Consider the following 21,813-nt stretch of genomic DNA (forward strand, 5'->3'; position numbering starts at 1 on the left):
TGGGGCGACTCCATCAATTTGCCACTAGGCTTTCAAGGACATCAAATCCCACGGGATCATGCGCCAGAATGATTTGTGTGCTGTCGTTTATTTGATCTTTTTTTATTCCATTAGTTTGGGGTTGGTTGTGTATTGGTGCCCTGTAGATTAGATTACATAACTTTATTCGTCCCGTATTCGGGACATTTAATAACGTTTTTATTCATTGATTTGGTAAGTTGCAAATATAAAATAGAATCAGCTTTATTCCAATTTCGATGTATATTTTATTTATTTGTATGTATTACTATGTTAACTAATCATACATACTTATGAATGTCATTTTACTTGTATAATAATGACATAAAAGCATTCAATTTTCTGCTATTGACACAATCAACATCATAACAATCACATTTCAATGGGGGATCATTTAGCATCGAATGGTCATTTTGAAATCAATAACAAAGCCCCACAGAAAACAGAATTGGTCCCCTGTCAATCGAAAGTCGCCCCAGATACTAGGTGCTATGAAAACTATGGGTTCCAATGATTGATTGATTAGTCAAAGGACCAATTGAAGCTCCCCAAAATATTGAAACCAGGGTGGCCGCGCTTCAGGCTCCTCCCCCAAGTGACCAGCCCGTGCGCCCTCTATCAATTTGCATCAGAAGATGATTGACGCCACCACAGCAAACTACAGTGCATACTGTACAGCAAACGTTTTTCTTCATTTCTTGGTAAGTCCTCTTGTTTTTCTCCATTAACTCGACGCGAATAGTAATGCTAATTTCACAAATGGTAGGTGTACTAAGTTCATAGACTGTTATTTTTTCACCCATTTAGCCCAAATGCTAACGCTTTAGCTTCGGCAAGACGAATGCTAATGCTAACGTTTGGAACACCGGAATGTCTTACTTTTCATCTTTTACGCGCGAATGCTAATGCTAACGGTCGGCTCGAATGAAAAAGTAGGCCCTCCCCAACTATAGCATCACAACGCTAATGTTTTCTTGCCACAAAATCAAGATCTAGCCTCTTCCATGTGCTTTTAAGAACATGTAAACATGTCTGTATGTGATTCAGGGCCTTAGCATCTTCATTTGTTGACTTGGGGTAAACAAAAAAACCTCTGAAAATACTTGCTTGCTGGAAATGGGGTACAATGACTGTTTACAACTTGACTGATTTTTGAAAGTGTTGCTGCAGGAAGCTTTTCATCATTTCTTTTTGAAAATGTGGCTTTGAACAAGTGTGTTTGTCAATTGTAAACAAGTTAAGGGGGGTAACATGTTGTTTCTCAGCTATTCTGAAAGGAGTTTGTGTTCAAGTGGAAATTGAAGTGAAGAAAAGAAAAGTGTCACCAGATGTCAGGGTTTTTCAGCTCAAAAGCTACAAAGTGTGCTGAGATTGGAAAAGATGCTCAAATGCTGCTTTCTCAGAACCCCCAGTGCAAATGAAGTATAGGAGATACACACTGCCCCCCTGTGGCTTAAAAACAAATGAAAAGGCAAGGCGAGGGATTTCTTGGAAGTATGTAATTCGATTTTATTTCAGCAAGAAAAATGTTTGACGGACAGCACGCTAGCGGAGATCAATCTACCGAACGCTACGCTATGGCTTCTCCCGAGATGAAACGCTGGTTAAGCCTCATGGATTTTGTCAGCGTGAATCACCATGACGACCGACAAAAGCATTTTTGGGTCATTTCTGAGCCTTCTACTGTGCCGCTAATATCAGAAAGGGTGATGAAATGTTGAGGACCAAGAAAATACTTGACCTCCACAAGTTGATGGATTTGCCATTTTTGTCAATTAGTACAAATCCGCTAAAGACATTTGATACGCTGAGAGCAAAGTACTGTATTTTTCTCATCGCTTTTTAGTGGCCACTGTGTATAAACCGCTCCCTTAAAATTGTTGAATTTGACAATTTCTCTGGCGTTAGACGCACCGATTCCCCGTTTTACGCAAGATACGTTTATTTTTTTTCTTGAATTTCATCCGTAGACGTCTAAATACTACATTTTGTTTAGGGTTTTAACTGTTTATTCTTTCTCTAATAGTCTTCTGCCTCCAAGTAGTCCTCTGCATTCCGCCCCTGATGAGTTCATAATCAATAGTAATTCAACAACTGGCCTATTTTTGTACTGTATGTTGCAATTAGCCTAAAACATAGCTTGGAGTATAAGGCTCCCATTCATCCCTTTGGTGCGTCTGCCGTGGGCTTTGGCCACCTCTTCCGATGTCAAACGTGTCCAGCCGGCGGCTCGTCTTTACTTTCGGCCGCATTTATTTCCGGCGGGTTGGCGCTAGCGTACGCGGCCTGGCAGAGCGCCTCTTTCGCGTCCTAGCGTGTTTTACGGAAGCTGTGAACGGCCCATTAAAATAAATGAAAATTCCATTCTCTCTTGCAATGGGGCGTTACCGACGCCGTTTAGGCGCCGCGCCCGGCCCGCGGAGCCTCGTCATTTAAAGCATCGGATAAAATATGGGGCCGTAAACAAGGGCGGTGGACTCGAGTGCCAGGGTCGCCTAATGTACTGGATTTTTTGGGACGATAACAAAGCGTTTTTAGTCGTTTGGCCACCAATGTGGCCTGTATGCAAAAATATTAAAGGGACAGACTCACTAAAAATGACTTGTTGCTCGTTTAGCTCACCAAATAGCATGTTGCATATTATTATGAAGAGGCTAACATTTTCTTCCTTAAATGTCCAAATGATTTTAGCAATTAAGATGGTGATGGATCCCAATTTGGTTTTCGAATGAATAGGTCCATCCATTGGCTTTACAAGTCACGTTTGGAAGGCAATTCAATAGGCTGCGCCTCCATTTTGTTCAGCTTGGAATGGGTTGTATTTGACAGTCATTTCCAAAAATAATAATTAAGCTACGTTTTTACGTCACTTTGGCAGAATACTAGCCCTTACCACCCTCAAATTAACGTCTTTCCCACTATTCAAAAAGCTTGATCTTTTGTCCTAAATGACTTTTTGACGGCAATAGAGGTCCAATTTACTTGGACCGCGAGTTCCTGATGGGTGGGAGCTATTTCAGACGACCTAAATGGGACGGCTTTGGCTCTAAAAATGTGCCTACCCTATTTTCACGCCGCCGCGCGACTCTTTTTAGGTTGGCAATGAAATTGTCATTTACAAGCAAAGCCAAACGAGACGCCACCCTAAATGTCTCCGTTTTGAAAACGCCACGGGCCATCCGGCCGACGGTGTAAAAACGTGAGCCGGCCCATCCGTCCATTGGATGATCTGGGCGCCGCCCACTCCGCGACCGGTCAGTACTCCCAGAGAGAAGAGGCGTCAACGGAATGGCGGTCGCCCATGAGCGTGCCGCCCTGGTCGCCCCGGAGGTACTTGCCGTTGGAAGCCTTGATGGCCATGCGCCCGTGTTCCAGGAACTCCAGGAAAAAATCTTCGGCCTTTTCCCCGTCCGAGCACACCAGGCCGCTGGCGGAGACGTACCAGAACTTTCCGTTGCCGCCTGGGGGGGGGGGGGGACACGGTTGGGAAAGTGAGAGTGAGGAGTGAGCGTTTCGGCGGCGACGGCGGCGTCTCCTCGGCTCACTTTGAACGTGGTAGGCTCCGTCGTTGAACGTTAGGGAGAAAATGTCGTAGACGGATCGATTGGCATTGAGGGTGTTGGAGTTCTTGTGATGACACACAAAGCCGTTTTCCCCGCGCAGGATCAGCATGGGTCGGTTGATCAGCTTCATCAGGAATAATTCGTCTTCCCCTTTGGAAAGATGGAAATGAAGAAAAAAAATGCCAGTGTCTTCTTCTTCTTCTTCTTCTTGTCGGGCCAAGCGAGCGCTTGCTTACCTACGGCGTCGCTCACCGCCGAGAGCTGCCCGTTCTTTTTTGTGCAGACGTACTTTCCGTTGCTGGCCTTCAGCGCCACGCGTTTCCCTCGCCATTCGATGTCAAACATGGTGTTTATCTCCCTGGACAAAAACACTTTATTGTAAATAAACTTCATTTCAATTGTGGAAGGCCACGAGTTCCAATATTTGCTGTGATTTGCTCCGATCATCATCATTTTTTTCTGGTTTTATACATGGCTAACTTGTTAGCTACGTAGTATTAGCTAGACGTCAATCCACTAGAGGCGAACGGGATAAAGTGCGCTAACCAGTCATACGTGTCGGCGAGGACAACCCGAGAAAAGCTACTCACGCTTCAGATGCGGTGGATTGGATCTCCCCGTGGGTGACGAGAGTCCAATAGGACCCCCCGTTGGTCCTAAACATGGACTTGTTGCTGCTCTTGTCGATTTCCATCTGAAAAGTCTCCATGTCTGTCTCCACGTCCTGATTGGCTGAGATACTTACCCCTAGAACAAAGAGGCATCACGCGTTATACTTGGCGACCGGTCGCATTGACTATCTCCGTGACCGTCGTTGGCTTTTGGCCTTTAACGGTGTTTCTGTGCAGCCCATCCAAAAGCTAGTGTGTTTATTATGCTTAAGCCGCGTGAATTAGCCCCGTCTGCTAGCTTGGGTGCGTCCGTTGGCAGACGCGTATAACTCAACGCTGTCTGCCACGGGTCAAATTAGATGCCACCGAAATATCCTCCAACCTCTCGCTTAAGCCTGTTAGTAGCCTAATCCTCCTTCACACAGACACAAACAGATACACACACACACACACACACACACACACACACCTTCTCCAGCCTTCCTCCTCCTCCTCATTCGCTGGCTGTAATTCCCTAAACGACGAAATATAAATCTTAACTGCAGGGCCCACTAAGCAGCTTTCTGTGCCCCGTTCCAGGGACGGTTTATGCCGTGAGCACAGTGGGCGGCCGCCCGGGGCGCTGTCTCCACGGGGGTGCGCCAGAGCCCTAAAAATTCAATTATACTAGTACAAGTTGTCTAGACTATTTCCACCTCAAGTTAGTAGCGTCTGCATAGGGTCATTGCATTTAGTCTGAAATTGTGAAAAAAAAAATACTGACTGCAGTAAATTTCTTATGGTGACGTAGTGAGGATTTTGCCAGAATAGTCTAGTTTCTATTATTTGTAAAACTGAGCTTTCGAAATGAAAAAAAAAAAAAGGAATTGGGCATTCGTAGAAAAATGAGCTGGGAAATTCGGGGATGGGTGGCTTTTCCACCGGGAGCTTAACCCTTAAATCGAACTCCATCATTTTCATGTGCAGATTAGAATAACAAAAAAGAAGGGATTAGTATCTTTCAAAACATTCTGTTTTTTTGGGATGTTTTCAGTGAATTGTGCTCCATTTGTTTTTGCTACGATTCAAGTCCAATCCCATTTTTAGGGCTCAAATATGGCCGGCACTACAAGACAGTGGCCTTTTGTATTGAGATTTGGACCAAATTTACGGGCAGGATTGCACATCACTGTATTAATGGCGGCTGCATTTTGGCCACGGAGGATGTTTTCAACATGAAACGTTAGTTTTGAAAATAATGGAACATACGATGCTGCAATTCTGCTAGGAAGAATGCAACCGTAGAGGGGATATTCAGCAGATAGTTCCGACGACATTTGAACCGAGGCGGCTATTTTCGGCCCGAGAGAAAAAAAGTCCCATTTGCCCGACTCTGAGATAGACACAAGCTAGCATGGGCTTTGTGGCTCACCTTGCTTGACCGAGACGAATCTCTTGTTGGCGGCCCCAAAGCTGACCTGCGGGTGACTCTCCTCAAGGTCAAAGAGCTCGTCCTTGCCCGGCTTGGAGCAGCGTCCCGAGCGCAGCGTGCCGGTGGGGCCCACGGGGGTCAGGTACTTGCCCTCGCCGTCCTTGAAGGCCAGCTTGCCCGACTTGAGCTCCAGCGTGAAGCCGGCGCCCCGGGCCTCCTCCTCCACCAGCTTGCCGTCGCGGCCCAGGAAGCGCCCGTCGCAGGTCTTGAGGCTGTAGCGCCCGTCGCCGTAGAGCAGGGTGAGCAGCGAGTCCACCCCCCAGGGGATGTCGCTGTCCACCGAGATCTCGCCGTCCGAGGCCGACAGGTGGGCGTAGCGCTTGCGGGCCACGCTCAGCAGGCTGGCCTGCGGGTGCAGGGCCAGGTGGACGGCCCACAGCTGGGGCTCGCCGGCCGCCTGGGCGAAGCAGGACAGCCGGTCGGCCGAGCCGCCCAGGTAGCGCCGGTGGGGCTCCGAGCGCAGCGCCCAGCGCCCGTCCGAGCGCGGCGCGATCAGGAAGCGGCACTCGGCCTCGGGGCTCTCGGCGCCGCAGGTCACCCTGCCGTCCTTGTCGGCCGCCAGGTAGCGGCCCAGGTGGCTGCGCAGGAAGACGGCCTGGCCGTCCCGCTCGTCCTGCTCCAGCGTCCAGATCTGCTTCTTCTTCATGCTGGCGCCCGAGGCGTTCACCTTGAAGCCGAAGGCCTCGGCCGTCAGGTAGCGCTTTTCGTAGTTGATCAGGCCGAACTGGAGCTTGAGGGCTTTGCCGCCGCTCCCGTTGCCGGGCATTTCTCTCTCTCTCTCTCTCTTGTCTCTCTCTCGGCCGAGCGCTCTCTCGCGACAATCACCCGCGCCACCCACTCATGGATGCGCCCGCTCTGGCCACTTTCTCCCACTTGTGCGGACGCTGGCACGGGCTTCCCGAATGAGCCGGGGATTAAAAGCGGCAGGACAAAGCGCCTCAATCCGACAAGCCGCTGCTGACGTCACCTGAGGGCGGGCGAGCGGGCGGGCGGGCGGCTTCTCACTCCAGTCGTAAATGGCCTCCCCCGCCGCGCTCTCTGGCCGGCGCCGCTCCTTTGCCTTCTTCTCGTCGCCGCGGATCCCCTCCGGTCCGGCCCACGCCTTCCTTTTCTTTTCGCCGTCTTGGGCGTTTTGGGCCCGCCGACGCCGTCCGTGACCCTGTGGATTAACCCCGCTTAGATCCCCTGGTTAACGGCGGGCTAATTGGACAACTCCCAGCGTGGAGAGTCTTACCTTCCGCGGCTTCCGTCGTCTCCGTGGGGAGGCCGGGCCAACAAACTTGCCTCGGCCGCCCGGCGCCGTCCCTCGATGACGGCCAATGAGCGAGCGCAGGGGTTAAAAAAGAAAGGCCCCAAAGTCCCAAATTCCAAGGTAGCACAAAGGTCTCTTTCTCAGCCGTTGTTTTAGCAACACGTGAGCGTTGGCCTGGCGTGAGCTTAGCCCGCAAGAATGCGAGCGGCGCTTAATTGAACGCACGCATTCGCGCTCACCTTGGCGGATTGTCAACTTTATTGGACAAATCCCCTGGAATCCCTAACCCTACAATTGCTACAATTGGTTATTGTGAAGCATACCCAACCTTGTACAGTGCCCGACTCCGGTCTCGGTGGGATCCCACCTAGTCTTTTTTCCCCTCCTCCGACACACCTGTATCCAATCATCGGGATCGTGACGGAGCTGCCGGGCAGCTGGCTGACGAGTCCATCATTGGATTCAGGTGTGCTAGAAACGGCAAATGTGTCGTGAGTTAGGAACCCTCAAGGACAGAGTACTTTGGGCAGTAAACGCTAGGGGGCAGCATTGCAATTGATATGCACTTTCGATAAAATCATTCCCACCTCGGCAAATCGTATCGGTTTGCGTACGAAGGAGGATAGTCACGGTGTCGCCTGCGATTTATTGTGGCGCGCGGCAGATGGCGCCATTGACCGGCAAAGCGGAGGCGCCGTGTTCGGCTCGAGTGCCGACCATTGAAAAATGTTTTTCATTTCCTGACGGGTCTGGAGGGAATTCCTCGTCCGGTGGAGTACAAAGCTCAAAGCCATTTCATCTGTTTGTGTTTCAGGACGGGGAAATCGCCTTTCTCCGTTGGTCACACCAGGTGACTGACCAAATCGGACGGAACCTACTGGCCAAATTGCAGCAGGGCTGCCCAAATGTACTTCACAGAGACGACAAAATTGCCACCTGGTGCTGTCACTGGACTCTGCACATCTCCACAAAGTTTGTAAGTTGATTTTTTTCACATTTTGATGTACAGTGTTTAGCCTTTCTTGATGCATTTTGTGCGCAGAATAATACCTTTCAGGTTTTCGTTCTTGCGCGCAGCCAAAAAGTGTCACCGTAGCACCGTCCGTAGAGTTGTCCGAGGTCCGAATCCACGCGACGAGTGTCCACTGTCCGAGTGCCCTAGGAGTAAAAACAATGGCCAATACTGACCATTTACCAACAATGCCACCGTCACTTTGATTGGAACTGTACGGAGCACCAAACGTCAAATATTCTCAGGTCCGTTTCCCTAAAGTCACTTGGGGGGGGACAGAGAAGGATTCCTTCAAGTGATTTTTTTTGTCTGTATTTGCGCCGTTCCGTTGTAGCGGAAGCTAAAAGGAACATTTTGCCCGTAAAGCAAAGAGTTTGCCGTCAAATGGGGTGATCGAATGGGAAAGAGGGAGGAGAAAAGGCAGCGTTGTGAACATGTGCTCACACAAAGCCCCAGGTCTCCCCCGAGGCCACGGCCGCCCATTAATGTGCCCGCTCCCATCATTTCATTTGTAACCGTCGCCGGCCTTTGTCCGAGGCGGCCATTTTTCAGCTTGTCAGCCATTAGCGCCTCGGTTTGAAGGGAACGCGGCGGCGCGGCGGCCTCTCTCGCCAAGACCGCTCAAAGTGGCAAATGCCTTCCAAATAATTGCAAAACCTGTGACGCGTGTAACGTCGCCACCACATCGAGGGGGGGGTCGTTCATTTCCGCCACAGAACGATTCAATTAGATTTAATGGCGCTTTGGAAATGACGGCCTCAAAAAAGAAGAAGAAAATAAAAAGCTCCTTTCCAATGGCTTCTTGAAATGACACCAGGAGTCCAAATGTCAAAGTCACCTGTCTTCTCCACCCGGACGGAAATGTCCCTTCTTTCGTCTGATTGGTTGGCTTTCTTTTGGTCCGGACCAAAATCCATTTGCTAGCCTAGCCTAGGCGAGCCGCCCGCGTCTGCCTCTGCGAACAAATACAAGAACAAAACGCTCAAACAGACTCCGTCTGAACAAATTGTAAACATTTGTTTCAGGGGGGAAATGGAGCAGCTGGGGACACGTCTCCGTCTCCCCGTCAACCCCAAAATTGGATTGCTTGTTGACAAAGACGAGCGCTTGGCACCTGCGGCTAGCTAGCCAGCTAGCGACCGACTCGGCTGCGCCAAGAAGCCAACCATCAGTCTTTGCCACCATATACTCCCCCAAATTGGCCAGCGCCATCGCTAGCGTAACGACGGTCATTTCTTAGCACAACGGTAGGAGCGTAAACACGCACAAAGTCTAAAAAGTCAAACGGGAAGAAAAATAAGAGATTTAGCACGTAGCATTTAGCTCACCTGGGTCCACCCACCTCCGTCGAGTTGAGAGCAGCCCGGCCGGCCGAGCGTTCTTTTTGTCCGGAAACCACGGGGAGCGTGGCTCGGAAATCGATGGCGCCGTCACGTCACGGCTTGCTCCACGGTCTCCGTGGAGATAAAAAGGTCCACCACTACGTAGGACTCGGACTCCATGGCCGCACTTAGCTTTTCTTCTCCCATCTTTTTCTCTTTTCTTGCCTTTGACTCCGAGTCAGCCCCGCAGGTTGTGAAACGGCCCGCTCTTCCATTAAGCCACATTTTTTTTCGCTTGCTCCTCATGACTTTTATCCAAAGAGAGGACACGGGACGGACGCCACGGCTTCTCCCGATAGCCGGCGGATGCGTTTGTTTGGAATGCGGCCTCCAGCCATTAGCCTGAAGAGACATCAAAAGGTCTGATCAAAGCCCAGTTCTGGTTCCAGTCGCGGCCCATAGCCAGTCGCTAGGCTTGAGAACATTTGGTATCCCCAGAGGTTGCCTGTGGCTCTTAAAAGGCGAAAAACACAGAAGTGCAGTGGCGTCCAAATCAAATTTGATTAGCACATTGGCAAAAGTATTTTGAATCCAAAAGTAAGCATTGTTGTCTTGACTTTGTCTCCAGGTGATGAAAGAGTAAACCAGGAGGCCACAGCCAAGAGAACTGAAGAAGATCCACCTGGACAGTCACTACGTACGTACATAAAAAGAGCATTGATTGAACAGAGATTTGGAAAGAAAAAATGTCTTAAAGCCTTTCCAGGGCACAATGTTTAGCGGCCAGAGAGCAATAACGAGGGTCGACCGACGTTAAACGCGGCTGTTTCTTTTCAAAGGCTCAAAAGGAAGGGTCTGTCTTTGGGACGCGCTGCTTCATCTCCAGCTCCTTTGAATTTGGGAACAAATGGAACATTAGCGTAATCACATGACATTGCCTTTCATCCACAATCATCTCTGGGTTATTTTGCCACCCGTGGCTTTTAACGCTTGCGGACACCAAATCCAATGGATGGCCATCCATCCCTTTCTTCAAGTTATTCTCCATGGCGTCATCATTGATATGCTTAACCAGGCTGGAGCTGCCCTTTGAAAAAGGCCACCGAGCGCTTGATTGATGCTTTTCTTTGGGTTTTTTTTTTCTCGTTAAGGCCCGGGACACCTTGACTCAAAGACCCACAAACCTAACCCAGATGACCCGTGTGGTTTCTCCTTCAGGTCACGGACACTTGGTCCACGCCATCCACGGGAGCCGACGTCAACTGGTTGGTTGCTAGCGACGTGGAGATGTTTTTCCTTAGCCAACGCACTCGGGAAGACAAGAGGTAAACACTCAAATGCAGAGAAATAATACTTGCTACTGCAACTAAAATTGATTCAACTTACAGTCATCCCTCCAATATGGCGGACAATGGACCCAAGGACTTGGACTAAAATTCCCATCAAGCTGTTTTGGGGGATTCATATCCAGCAGAGATGATCTATTTTCACTGTGAGTAGTCTCTAAAGTTTTCCTATATTCTACATTGAGCGCGTTATGGGAGGGATTACCGTACGGCCGCTAAGCGCGGGGCAAAAACAAGACGATTGACACAGAAACAAATGCTTTTTTGGACCAGAACAATCCAGTGTTTTTACTTCTTCTCACCGTTCGGCCTCTAGAGGAACACTTGAGAAATCCGACGCCACACCCATTTAAAAAAAAAAAAAAGACAAAAAGACAAGGTCACATTCTCATAAAGCACTCTTTGCTTTCGTACAGCCACGTGAAAATAAATAGCCTTGGCCAACAAAAATCAACCTTTGCGAATATCGGGCATAAAAAAAAAACAGTAGACAAAAGCTACTTGGCACCCATTAAATACGCTTGTCCTTTTTTTCAGATTTCAATGAACTTTTGTCCATTGCTTGGTCAATCTGATTGTCCTTCACAGTTACCGTGGAGCATGTGCGTCCGCAATAAGGGAGGGGGGGAGGGGGGCAGGCAATGGGATTCAAACTAGGGAAGGGAAAAAAACAAACACTTTGGAATGCTGCATAGCAAGTTCCACGCCAATTGCAGGATTTGAAATAAAGAAAGCCACTTTGGTATCGTTAGGAATGGAGCGCCTTCAATTGAACAAGATTGGCCATGACACGTCGCTTCAATTGTGTCTGATTGCAGTTTGCTGGGATTTGCCCGAAAAAAAAAAACACCAAACTCTTGAGAATGACATAAATAATTGTTTCAAAAAAAGCCACCTGACCTTAAACTGTTTTTTTTTTTTAACAGGAGGACTCCACATCTCTCAAAGAGCGAGTTTTGCCTGTTTTGTTCTCCTTGGAATTCCTCTCTCTCTCTCTCTCTCTCTCTCTCTCTCTCTCTCTCTCTCTCTCTCTCTCTCTCTCTCTCTCTCTCTCTCTCTCTCGATCATCTCAGCAGGTAAGCGAGCGTACGCAGTGCAACACAAAAACGTCTTGAAATCATCCATTCCCAAAGCCAAGGAAGGGGGGGAAAAAAAAACAAAAACAATCTATACACATATAAAAATAAATCAATCGCAAACATGGAAAGATACATCTGCTATGTACAATAGAATCCCGTATAAAATAGCTTTTATGTACACTATGGACAAGGGACAAAAGGATAAGAAGAAATCCATCTGTACAAGGCGAAAAAGCGCACCTGAAAAAGTCCAGACGGCTCAGAGGTACTACTGGAGTGTATGGCTTGGTTTGGATCCGGCCCACAAATATTTACACGCGTCCATTTTCTTCCCTGGAATGACCAGGCTGGTCCGCTCTCTTTTCTCGCCCGTAGCTTCCGGAACCCGTTTCAGTGCCGGTCCCCCACGGCCTTCAACACAGGACGGAGAGACCGGCGGCGGGGTCGTACGTCCCGGCCAGGTAGTAGAGGTCCGGGGGTAGGGCGTGGTGGGCCTTCCGCCGGCACGTCAGGCTCTCGTACTCCTCCCGGCTGACCACTCGGCACTTGTGCGAGATGCTCTGCACGTCGTTTTCGTCCTGGTGGCACGACTGGTAAAGGGCGCGCTAGACGAGGAGGAGGAGGAGGAGGGGGGGTAAGGGGGGGGTCATGGTATGTCTTTTTTTTGGAACTTAAAATGCATCAGACCAATGTTAGATCCATGTTTAGTTTTGGTGTCTTTGTTTACCTTCCCATGTGGCAGCCTCTTCCCTTGCTTGGTCTCCTCCGGGTGGTAGAACCACCTGACCTTGACCACCATGCTGGACGTCCACGACTCCCAAAAGTTCTCGATCTTGCCCACGTAGGGCAGGTTGGGCCGTCCGGCCGACAGGAAGACGGCGCAGTCGCCCACCTTGACCGCCTCCTTCCCCCTCACCACCGCCTTGTAGAAGAGCTTCTTGGCTTTCCCTTTCAAGCCCCGCCTCTGCAAAAGGAAATAAAAACGCGTTAGTCAACAGAACCCCAGTTCCCCCCCCCCCGCGTCACCCAGAGATCCTCACCTGCGTGGGGCTGCCGGACCACCTCCACGCCGGGAACGCAGAGACTTTGGGCCCGGTTGCCGGGCGCGAGAGGTCGCCCAGGAGCGTGGCCGTCGCCGCCTTGGCCTTCTCGGCCAACTCTTTCCTCTCCAGAGACTTGCCGTCGGCCAGGCTCGGCGGCCGCGGCGGCCCCCGGTGAGAAGACGGGGGGCAGTCGTCCTCGGAGCTGCAGGACGAGTCGTCGTTGTCGGAGGAGCACGGGCTGGAGCTGGACCAAGACGAGGCCGACGAGGCCGAAGACGAAGAGGAGACGGGGAGGAAGCGCCCGCCGGGCCCCGGGGACGACGCCGCCGACGACGGCGCCGCCGCCGCCCGCCCCCGCCGCCCGTCTTCGTCCTCGTCGGAGCAGGAGCCGCCGCGGCAGAGCCGGTGCGAACCGAAGCCCGAGACGGGGTAATCTCCGGCGGGCCGCCTCGGGGGGGCGGGGAGCCGCTTCTCGGCTAGGACTTCCGCCCTGGACTCGTGGCCCCTTTGGTGGTCTTGGAGCAGAAGGGCGGGATGAGAGTAAGCCTCCGTCTTGAGCAACAGAGCTTTGCCGTTCTTGGTCTTGGGCGAAGTGACGCCCTCGTGGTCCAGCTTGACCAGAAACTCTTGTCCGGACCTCCTGCCCCTCGGCCCCGTCGCTTCGTGGGGCTGTGACAAATTGGAGTGGGCCCACGCCGCATGTTACAATGGATATTCCAAATAAAGCCAATGTCATTTTTGTTCGAAACAATTAAAAAGTAGCCACGTTACCAAGATTGACTTGAGAAGTTTGAAATATGCTCACAGCAGTTGTTGCTGTGCTAAAGTGTCTTTGGCCAATGTAGCAATTACGCGACACCATGCGTCATGTGCTTTTTGGGGCTCAGAATTTGACTTCTGGGACCTTTTGCAATAGACTAGTCGGGGCCAACGTGCACGGCGGCGGGCTTACCGGCGGGTCCCGTCTGCGCGGCGGTCCGCCGAGGGTACTCTTGGGAGCGGCGAGGGCCGGAGTCGGCGGCGTGGCGGACTTGGCGCAGAAGGAGGAGTAGCCGTTGGCGATGCTGCTGAAGGAGTCCACCTCGAAGGCGCTGCCGCCAAAAAGCCCCTTGGACGGGCCGCCGGCAAAGGCGTGCTCCTCACGCCAGCGGGCCGCTTTTTTGGGCGTGCCGTTGAGCTGGAAGAGATTGTGGCACGTCCGCTTCCTGGCGCCACTCAACAAAGGCCACGCCAAAAATGGGGAGGAGGAGGAGCTTTTGCCGGCGCTTTGGGACGCCTCCACTTGCTTTTGCTTCTTGCCCGATCCTTTTGGTCGCCCTAAAATGGACGTCATTGGAAATGGGGTCAGATCAGGTGACACACAAAACGGCCCTTTGATGCATTCCTGAGCGGACCTGGTCTTCGTTTTGGAAAGGTCAACGGCGGCGGGCTCTTGACGCAATTGACGAGGCCGGGATGGAAGGCGGGGGCCGGTTTGGCGGGGGCCGGCTCGGCGGGACTGGCGGCGGGCGCAAAGCCCGACGTCCGCTCGCCTTTCGCCGAATCCGGGAGCGGCGCGCAGAGACGGCCGCGAGCCGGGAGTCGCTCGTTGAGCGGCTCGCAGTGAATTTGATAGCCGGGCGGAAGCAGGCGGATGTTGCCCAGGGTAATGCGGCCCCGGTCTCCGTCGTCAAACTCCACCATGGCTCCCGCCGGCCTGCCCTCCTGGTTTTCCCGTCCTAAAAAAAACAAGGGAACGAGCGGGTGAGTCGGAGGAGGCGAGACGGAGAGACGGGGAGTCTGACAACGGACCTCGCCGAACGTAGCCCGGGTACAGGCACCGCGAGCGCTCGCTCCAATAGGCGCACACCCGCGTTCCGTCTTTGAGCGCCGCCTCCGACTCGGGCCGGACGTCCAGCACCTGAAAATCAAATGGAGAACCCATGATGAATGACTTCAAAAAATAAAATAAAAAGCGGTAGCGAACACGGAAAGAGCGTGACGGAGAAACTCACAGCTTGGCGAAGCAACTGCTCCAAGGAATAGATTTTAGCACGGTTTCCTCTTTCCCCGTCCACGCTGACGCTGTAACTGCAAGCGGAGCACAACAGAGGTCGGTCCCGCTTCAAAATACGGGCGCCGGCCGGCCGGCCGGCCGCGTCGTGGCTCACATCTGGGGGAAATCCGTGGCGTGGATCTTGGCGGCGTAGAGCAGCTCGTCTTCCTTGGACACCAGGATCTTGCGGCCGTCCGTCAAGACTTCTTTGCTCAGGACGCAATTGGGAGCTGCGGCGGGAAAAAGACAACGTCTCAGGGAAGCCGGCCTGGGACCAAAAGAGGCTTCGGGCGGGCCGCTTACCTTGCGGGTTCTTGTCACGCCAGGCAACTTTGGGCTCCTCCTCTTCTTCTTCTTCCTTTTCCTCCTCCTCCTCCTCCTCCTCGGCCTCCTCTTCCGAGAAGCTGCCGCCGTCCATCTGAAAGCCCTCGTCCGCCGCAAAGCTTTCCAGGAGGCGGCTGACCGCCCGACCCGGAGTCTGTCCGCCACGCTCCTTCTTCGGGCACGCGGTGGCGGTCGAGGCGTTCCGTCGCTCCGTCGGCGGCGGCGGCGGCGCCACTTGGCGCTCCTGGCTTTTGACGGCGTCCCCAACCTTGGAGTCCCGGCCGTTCCGTCGCTGTTGGACACAAGACGTGGCTGGCGTTGAGGGCTTTGCGGTTGTAAAATTCCCCCAAAAACCCGGGAAGCCGCCGGAAAAAAACAAGCCGACCTTGTTGGCCGCTCCCCTCAGCTTGGTGTTTTTGCGCGTGGCCCTCTTCAACCTCTCGCCGGTGGTGGAAAAGTCGGGCACGGCGGCGCTCCATCGGAAGGGCTTGTTCCTGTTGCCGCCCCAGGGGGGCTCCTTGTAGCGCCACCTGCCGTCCCGCCGCCGGCAGCGGCTCTTGACGCCGCCCGCCAGGTTCCTCTTCCGGACCTTCACCTGGCCTTCCGAGGCGGGGAGGCCGCGCCAGCCTGCCGGCAAATGCCAGTGAGTTTAGAAGGGGGTGAAGGCCGGCCGGTGGGTGGGTGGCTGGGTGGGTTTTGACCCGGCGGCACGGCGGCACGGCGGCCGTGGCCCTTACCCCAAAGCTCCTGTCTCTGTTTTTTGTTCCGGGCTTTCTGATTGGCCTCCAGCTTGACCACGGACGAAGGGCTGGGGCCCGCGGCCGGGCCCGTGGCGCGGCTGAGCTCTTTGGGCGGGGGGGCTCTTTGCTCCGCCGCGCCTTCGTCGCTGTCCTCGCTGCCGTCGTCCTCACCTAATGGACAAGTGAATTTTTGGGGCTTAACTTTGCGGCCACCTTGCATGCAGTAGAGCGGGGGGTCGGCCACCCGTGGCTCAATGTGGAGTTTAGTGGCGGGACTCTACCCGGATCGGAGGAATCGTTGGACGTGTCTCCAGAGGACGCTCTGGCCGTGGCCGTCCTACGCCGATTGCAGGCGGCCCGGTGCCTCCCTCCGGCGCCGTCTCGGGGGCCGCTGTCCACGCTAGCTGCTGGGGGAGAGAGAGAGAGACAACGAGTAAAGTGGCGGCGGCGGCCTTCTGAGACGCAGTTGAGCCCGACCGGCCCCTCCCGCAAAAGGGCGCCCCCCCCGTACCCGTGTCGCTGTGTCCGCCGGACTCGGGGCGATCGGAACGGCGAGGCCAGAGATCCTCGTCCCCGGGGCGCCGAGTCTTTTTGCCCCGCCCCTTGTGTTCGGCGGGGAGCTTCCAAGCCGCGGTGCCGGGAGGGGCGGCGGAAGGGGCGCCGGGAGGGGGGTCGCCTTTTCTGCAAGTCGCCGCTTTTATCTGTGGAGGCAAAAGGCCCAGGTCAGACCTATGTTTCTTCTTCATTCTCTACATCAGGATTTTTTTTTAAAAACGCCTTCATTTGTGTCTATGTTGAAATGTTTTCACCAAATAATTTGTCGCCCTACAAATGTTGAAGTCGTGGCTCATTATGAGTTGGACAAAGTCATTTGTGGAAGCTAAAGAAGACACTGTGGCCTTTTTCAGCCTGGAAAAAACAAGACAGACTTTGAACTCCTGACCTGCGTGCCGTTGAGCGTCTCCAAGCCTCGGGCGCCGAGCCTCTTCATCCTTCTGTGGCCGTCTCCTCCTCCTCCTCCACCTCCCGCCGTCGCCTCCTCCGGCGTGGAGGAATGCCCCGCCCCCACCCTGTCAGTCAAAAACAAGGGAGACAAATTCATTGCGGCGCTTTCCGAGAATAGAAAAAGAAGCCATGAAAAATGGTGGCGTGGTGTGACCTCCCCGTTTGGAATCTGGCAACCAAAATCTGTCTCGAGCAGACAGCGACATGAAAGTTATTTTGTGCAGCTGACGTATTTTCCAGACTATAAGTCGCTGGTGCACGTATTTTTTGGATGGATTTTCGTTTACGTACTTGACTTTGCGTTGTCCCTCCGAGGACGTGGAGCCGGCGCCGGCGGCGGGGACGGCCTTCTTCTTCCGGGGTCGTCCGGGGCCCCTCCGTGCCGGGCTGCGTGGCGTCTCCTCTTTCCTGTTGAAAAAAATAGCATTTGTCGATCACAAGATGTATACAGTAACATTACAAAGATATTCAAAGGTGGTGGTACGGAGACTGACTGATGATCGTGCTTCCTCTGTAACTTGGCCAACTCCCTCTGCTTTTCTTTGTAGTGGCGCTGAAGCTCGGCCAGCTTGAGCCGCATCTCCAGCTCGGGAGCGTCCATGGTTTCCATGCCGCCCTTGCTCCGGCACGCCTGTTCCAATGGGTTCCAACGGGCTCAAACGGCCTTTGGGAATGGCACCCCGCCCGCGCCCGTCGGCGGCCCTTACCGGTTCGTGGCGAGGCGTCCAGCTGCATTTTCGCCGCAAGTTGAAGCTTTGGCGGACGGCGAAGGGACGGTCCGCGCCGCCGTCTTTCCGCGAGCCGCTTTCCAGCGAACGGGCCGTGGCCAGAGTGGCCAGACTGTGGAGGTCGAACATCAGCAACTCCTCCTCTGCAACACAGACAAACAAAACAAATAATGACCACCCATCCACTCATCCTTTTTTTTTTTTTCGTTACATTTAGTCCAGATCTGTATTTATTTTGGGCCGATTTTATAAAACAATGGCTTCTCGTTAGGCGCGCAACACGCTTTCTCGTACGGGATGAAATCAAATCTCATTTCAATTTCGACATTTTTTGAAAAGGGCCAACAAACCCGGACTCTGTCCGCTGCTCTGCCTCTTGCGTCGGAGCTCCAGGTCGGCCACCTCGCTGAGCAGCTCCATGCCCCGGCACGGGTGGGGCCGGGCGGGGGTCGGCGAGGGAGCGTTGAGCGGGAAGGGTGGCGCCTCGGCGCAAAAGGCCGCCGCGATCAACAGCTCCAAGCTCCAGTAGCAGGGCGGCTCCACTTGGCGGCCATCCGTCTCCGCCACCGGCTCCTTTCCCGGAGCGTCCCGGAGGGGGACGATCCCCTCGTCCGGACGTTCTTCTTCTGCCGCCCCGTCCTCGTCCACCCCCGCGGTCTCCCGGTCGTCGTCCGATCTTGGGGGGCAAAGGGGCCCGGGACGGGAGGCGGCCTCGCACGCCGGGCTGTGGGTCGCGGGGCTGACGGTGACGTCTTCCTCGGCGAGCTCCTCCGTTTGGATCTCCTCGGATCGGAAGTCGGCCAGGGGGGCCACCTCCTCCTCCTGGTCCGGGGGCCGCTCCACCACCGGGCTCGGTTCGCCCCGTTCGGGCGGCGGCAGCGGCCGGCATTCGGGCCCCTCGCCCGCAGAGCGCCGGGACGGGACGGCTCCCGGGTCGGCCGACGGGATGCCCCGCGGGGAAGGCCCGTTCCCGTAGCCCGTGGCAACGGCGGGATAGGCGTATCCGGGGGGCAGGTCTGGAAAGGCCACAAAACGTCCGTTAGTTCAGCGAGGGCTCGCGACTTTCTCGGCGCGGAGGCCAAAACCACATTTTCCACGAGAAAAGTTGAAAGTCTGGATGGGGGCTACTTTATCTTAAACAGATGTTTGGCCTTGTTTTTTTTCCCTCAAAGTGTAGAAAGTGCCAACGGAGGCTGCTCGTAGCTCGTCCTTGTCCTTTTTCTAATTGGGCCTTTCTCAAAAGTGGAGAATATAGAAATCCTTCAAATGAGATGCTTTAACCTCCACAGCATAGAAAAGGATAAAAGCATCCGAGCTGTGGAAAGTTGTCTTTTGCCAAAGCGGAATGTGAAGCTTTACAATCCATCTTTTCAACCAAAAAAACAAACAAAAAACGCTGCTTGAACGCAACCTTGGAAAACATCCAAAAAAACTTTCAATGAGCATGGGTGATATATTTCAAGCACATATAATGCCTTTTTCTTACTCTAATCCGTTGAAACATTTCGAATGGTGCCATTGGATGTCAAATATGACGGCAAAATATCGTCCGCGCCCAAATAATCTGTCACCAAAACGAGTTTCTTTCCTTATTAAGAGTTTTTTTTTAATTCTAAAATATATATATCCATTTTTTGAAATGAAATGAGCAAAAATGGTGTCATTTAGCCGGCACTCACCAGGCTCCAAAGACTGGGGGTAATCTGGCGGAGGCAGACCCGCCCCTCCCTCGTCCCCTTTGGACATCTGGGACGGGGCCGGGCTGACGGCCGGCGAGAGGGGGGCCGCCGCGGAGGGGCCGCTTTTGGGCCGCGGACGCGGGGAGGGCGACTGGCAGCAGGGCGACAGGTGAGCGCCGCCGCGGGCTCCGGCCGGCGAGTGCTCGTAGGAGAAGGCCTTGGACGCTTTGGACGGCGGCCTCTGCTTGGGGACCAGTTCCTCCAAGTCCACGCTGCCTTCGTCGGCCCTCTTTTGCATCTGTCGGGAGTGAGACCGGGTCAGGACTGAAAAAAAAATAGACATTTCTCGGAAGGCCAAAGACTAACAAAGTTTGTTTCCACTCACCTGTGAATTGAGGAGGGATTGCTGTTGCATGTCCAAGATGGGCGCCAATTTGTGTTGTTGATGTTGATGCATTTGTTGATGCATTTGTTGTTGTATTTGTTGTTGTTGTTGATGATGCTGATGTTGATGGTGATGTTGAAGTTGGAGCGGAGGAGGAGGAGGCTGCCCGTGCGTGTGCACGTGCGCCGTTTGCTGCGGCGTTGCTGGCACTTGCTGATGTTGATGCTGATGCTGTTGCTGCTGCTGTTGCTGCTGCTGGAGCGCATAGAGCTCCTGTTGCCGTAGAAACTGGGATCGGGAGTACACGCCGGGATGCTGCATGTGGGAGGCCGGGCCCCGGGCGCCGTACACTGGGGGCCACAGACCCGGCTGCTCCATCACATCTAATGAAATGCACAGAGTCAGACGCGCCGCTCCCCACGGGAGAAAAACCAAACGGTCCGAGAGCCGCTAAGCCGTCCGCCGTCAAAATGGGGATTTTCCCGCGTGGCAGGACTTACCCAGGTGGTGGGGCGCCGGGTGGCCGGGGGCCTCCGTGGGCAGGACCACCAACTGGGCCGAAGGATCTTGAGGCAGCGGCAGGACGGGCTGGAGGGGTCCCGACATGGCGGAGGCCGGGAAACCGGGGGGCAGGTTCTGGTGCAGGGCCGTGTGACCTAGACCGGCTAGAAAGAGGAGCGCCCGTCAAACACGGGCCACCAGAAGACCACCAGAGGACGCCGCCCACTTTTACCGTAAGAGTGCCCCGTCATCCACAGGGAGGGGCTTCCGGTCCCGGGCATCCAGTGATGGTGAGCCGAGTGCGCGGCGGGCTCTGACAATTGGCCGGAGGGGAGCCCCGTCCCGCCCGGGACCGCCAGGTGAGGCGGCAGCTCCCCGTGGCAACCGGCGGAGGAGGAGGAGGAGGAGGAGGAGGAGGGATGGATCCGGGAAAAGTCCAGCCTCTCCTTATTTTCCCTGCAAAAGGAGACAGGCGGGCGTGACGTCCATTTCAAAAGAGTGCAAAGGGCATTCTTACCTAAAGTCCAGACAGCTCAGGCCCAATTGCTCGGCGCTCATCATTTTCCTCTCCTGCTCCATGCTTCCTTCCGAGGGATACGTGGCGTGGGACGCTCCTGCCGGGAGAAAAAAAGACGCTTTTGACACGGCAGAATGGAGCGCTTCCGGCGGGAGGAGGGGGGGGGGGGGGTCGCTACCTTTGACGGCGGGGTGCACCCGTCCGTGGCGGGCGGCGGAATGAGGGTCCGCCGAACGGCAAGAGGGGTCCCGTTGCCTGGCCACGGCCACGGCGATCCCCACGGGCGGCTGGCGCACCTCGCCCTCCCCGTGGCCGGCGTCCCCCATTTCCCGGTGGCGGGCGGCGTAGTCGGGGCGCTCGCCGTCGCCGGCGGGGCCCTTCCTGGTGGGCAGGGCGCTCTGCTTGCTCATCTGAAGGGCGCAGCTTCCCCCCGGGGCGCCCGATTTCAGGCTGCCCAGGCCGCCGAAGGGGGTCTTCTGGGAGAGGAGCTGGGGTGGCGGCGGGGGCGCCACCTGCACCTGCTGCTGCAACTGCTGATTGCCGTACTTGAGCAAGCTTTTCACGGCGCCGCCATGGGGCTCGACTTGCGGCTGCTGGGCGAGCGGCGGCGTGGGCGGGGGGAGCCGATTCATCCTGGCCTGCGAATGTTGCATAGTGGCGCTCCCCAACTCCATGTAGGACTTTCTCTGCTCGTCCTCGCTGCCGTGCGCCGTTGCCGTGTGCTGAGGGGCTCTCGTGGCCCATTGCGGAACGGGGGGCGGCATTGGCTGTTGTTGCTGCCCGCCGCCGGCGTAAGCGTACATGTCCATCTTGCGTTTCAACTCCTGGCTCAGCTCGGCCGGAGAGACGGCGTCCGGCCCGGGCCGCCCGTGCTGCTGGTGGCGAATCCTGGCCACTTTTTGCCCGTCCCTCTGCAGAGAGCAGCCGCCGCCGGGGCCGCCGGGGCCGCCGGGGCCGCCGGGGCCGCCGGGGCCGGCGTGCTGACTCATGCTTTTGGTGCCCAGCGGGGAGGAATTGGGCGGGGCTACCGAATGAGAACAATCTCGGTAGGGGGACGTGTTGACGGGATGCGGGACAGAGTGGCCGCCCTTGGGTCCCTGGGGCAGAGAGCCTCGGAACACGTCCACGCCGCCGTTGCCGCCGTTGGGGCACTCGACGCTGCGCGAGCGCGCCGCCGTTGCC

At 54.7% G+C, this 21,813-nt stretch overlaps 3 protein-coding genes across 3 annotated transcripts in view; 1 reads left to right on the top strand and 2 right to left on the bottom strand.

The window, feature by feature from the left end:
• The first annotated feature begins 411 nt into the window (after positions 1 to 411).
• Positions 412 to 11,593, top strand: LOC144208756 (uncharacterized). The gene is made up of 5 exons (XM_077734762.1): positions 412 to 719; positions 7,730 to 7,891; positions 10,468 to 10,574; positions 10,638 to 10,741; positions 11,522 to 11,593. Exons 1-4 carry the CDS (start codon positions 654 to 656, stop codon positions 10,681 to 10,683), a joined length of 381 nt encoding a protein of 126 aa, XP_077590888.1. The 5' UTR covers positions 412 to 653; the 3' UTR covers positions 10,684 to 10,741; positions 11,522 to 11,593.
• On the bottom strand, positions 1,503 to 6,808 carry LOC144208755 (fascin-2-like). The gene is made up of 5 exons (XM_077734760.1): positions 5,604 to 6,808; positions 4,172 to 4,328; positions 3,818 to 3,939; positions 3,564 to 3,731; positions 1,503 to 3,479 (listed from the first exon to the last, which is right to left on the bottom strand). The coding sequence occupies exons 1-5, from the start codon at positions 6,427 to 6,429 to the stop codon at positions 3,274 to 3,276; spliced, it is 1,479 nt and encodes a 492-aa protein (XP_077590886.1). The 5' UTR covers positions 6,430 to 6,808; the 3' UTR covers positions 1,503 to 3,273.
• A 494-nt stretch (positions 11,594 to 12,087) lies between the features above and the next one.
• Positions 12,088 to 21,813, bottom strand: part of bahcc1a (BAH domain and coiled-coil containing 1a) — a 35,827-nt gene continuing 26,101 nt past the window's right edge. The window contains exons 7-30 of the mRNA XM_077733700.1: positions 20,810 to 21,813; positions 20,632 to 20,728; positions 20,347 to 20,570; positions 20,114 to 20,278; positions 19,614 to 19,996; positions 19,229 to 19,526; positions 17,900 to 18,565; positions 17,529 to 17,692; positions 17,316 to 17,452; positions 17,113 to 17,229; positions 16,760 to 16,886; positions 16,328 to 16,517; positions 16,098 to 16,223; positions 15,814 to 15,987; positions 15,462 to 15,703; positions 15,056 to 15,368; positions 14,868 to 14,982; positions 14,712 to 14,787; positions 14,509 to 14,617; positions 14,112 to 14,435; positions 13,670 to 14,034; positions 12,715 to 13,386; positions 12,402 to 12,638; positions 12,088 to 12,279 (exon numbers count right to left, since the gene is read on the bottom strand). The exon at positions 20,810 to 21,813 is cut by the window's right edge and continues 1,459 nt beyond it. Coding sequence (XP_077589826.1) covers positions 12,088 to 12,279; positions 12,402 to 12,638; positions 12,715 to 13,386; positions 13,670 to 14,034; positions 14,112 to 14,435; positions 14,509 to 14,617; positions 14,712 to 14,787; positions 14,868 to 14,982; positions 15,056 to 15,368; positions 15,462 to 15,703; positions 15,814 to 15,987; positions 16,098 to 16,223; positions 16,328 to 16,517; positions 16,760 to 16,886; positions 17,113 to 17,229; positions 17,316 to 17,452; positions 17,529 to 17,692; positions 17,900 to 18,565; positions 19,229 to 19,526; positions 19,614 to 19,996; positions 20,114 to 20,278; positions 20,347 to 20,570; positions 20,632 to 20,728; positions 20,810 to 21,813 — 6,517 coding nt within the window. The remainder of the gene's footprint in view (positions 12,280 to 12,401; positions 12,639 to 12,714; positions 13,387 to 13,669; positions 14,035 to 14,111; positions 14,436 to 14,508; positions 14,618 to 14,711; positions 14,788 to 14,867; positions 14,983 to 15,055; positions 15,369 to 15,461; positions 15,704 to 15,813; positions 15,988 to 16,097; positions 16,224 to 16,327; positions 16,518 to 16,759; positions 16,887 to 17,112; positions 17,230 to 17,315; positions 17,453 to 17,528; positions 17,693 to 17,899; positions 18,566 to 19,228; positions 19,527 to 19,613; positions 19,997 to 20,113; positions 20,279 to 20,346; positions 20,571 to 20,631; positions 20,729 to 20,809) is intronic.

Source organism: Stigmatopora nigra, chromosome 15 (genome assembly GCF_051989575.1).
Source record: "Stigmatopora nigra isolate UIUO_SnigA chromosome 15, RoL_Snig_1.1, whole genome shotgun sequence".
NCBI classification, from domain to species: Eukaryota; Metazoa; Chordata; class Actinopteri; order Syngnathiformes; family Syngnathidae; genus Stigmatopora; species Stigmatopora nigra.

Excerpts from the sequence above, each read along its gene's own strand:
- LOC144208755 (XM_077734760.1), bottom strand. The coding sequence starts at position 6,429 with ATGCCCGGCAACGGGAGCGGCGGCAAAGCCCTCAAGCTCCAGTTCGGC. Across the intron at positions 4,329-5,603 it reads ATTCGTCTCGGTCAAGCAAG|GGGTAAGTATCTCAGCCAAT; the intron begins GTGAGCCACAAA and ends TCTTTGTTCTAG. Across the intron at positions 3,480-3,563 it reads CGGAGCCTACCACGTTCAAA|GCGGCAACGGAAAGTTCTGG; the intron begins GTGAGCCGAGGA and ends CCCCCCCCCCAG.
- LOC144208756 (XM_077734762.1), top strand. The coding sequence starts at position 654 with ATGATTGACGCCACCACAGCAAACTACAGTGCATACTGTACAGCAAAC. Across the intron at positions 7,892-10,467 it reads TGCACATCTCCACAAAGTTT|GTCACGGACACTTGGTCCAC; the intron begins GTAAGTTGATTT and ends TTTCTCCTTCAG. Across the intron at positions 10,575-10,637 it reads CGCACTCGGGAAGACAAGAG|TCATCCCTCCAATATGGCGG; the intron begins GTAAACACTCAA and ends TTCAACTTACAG.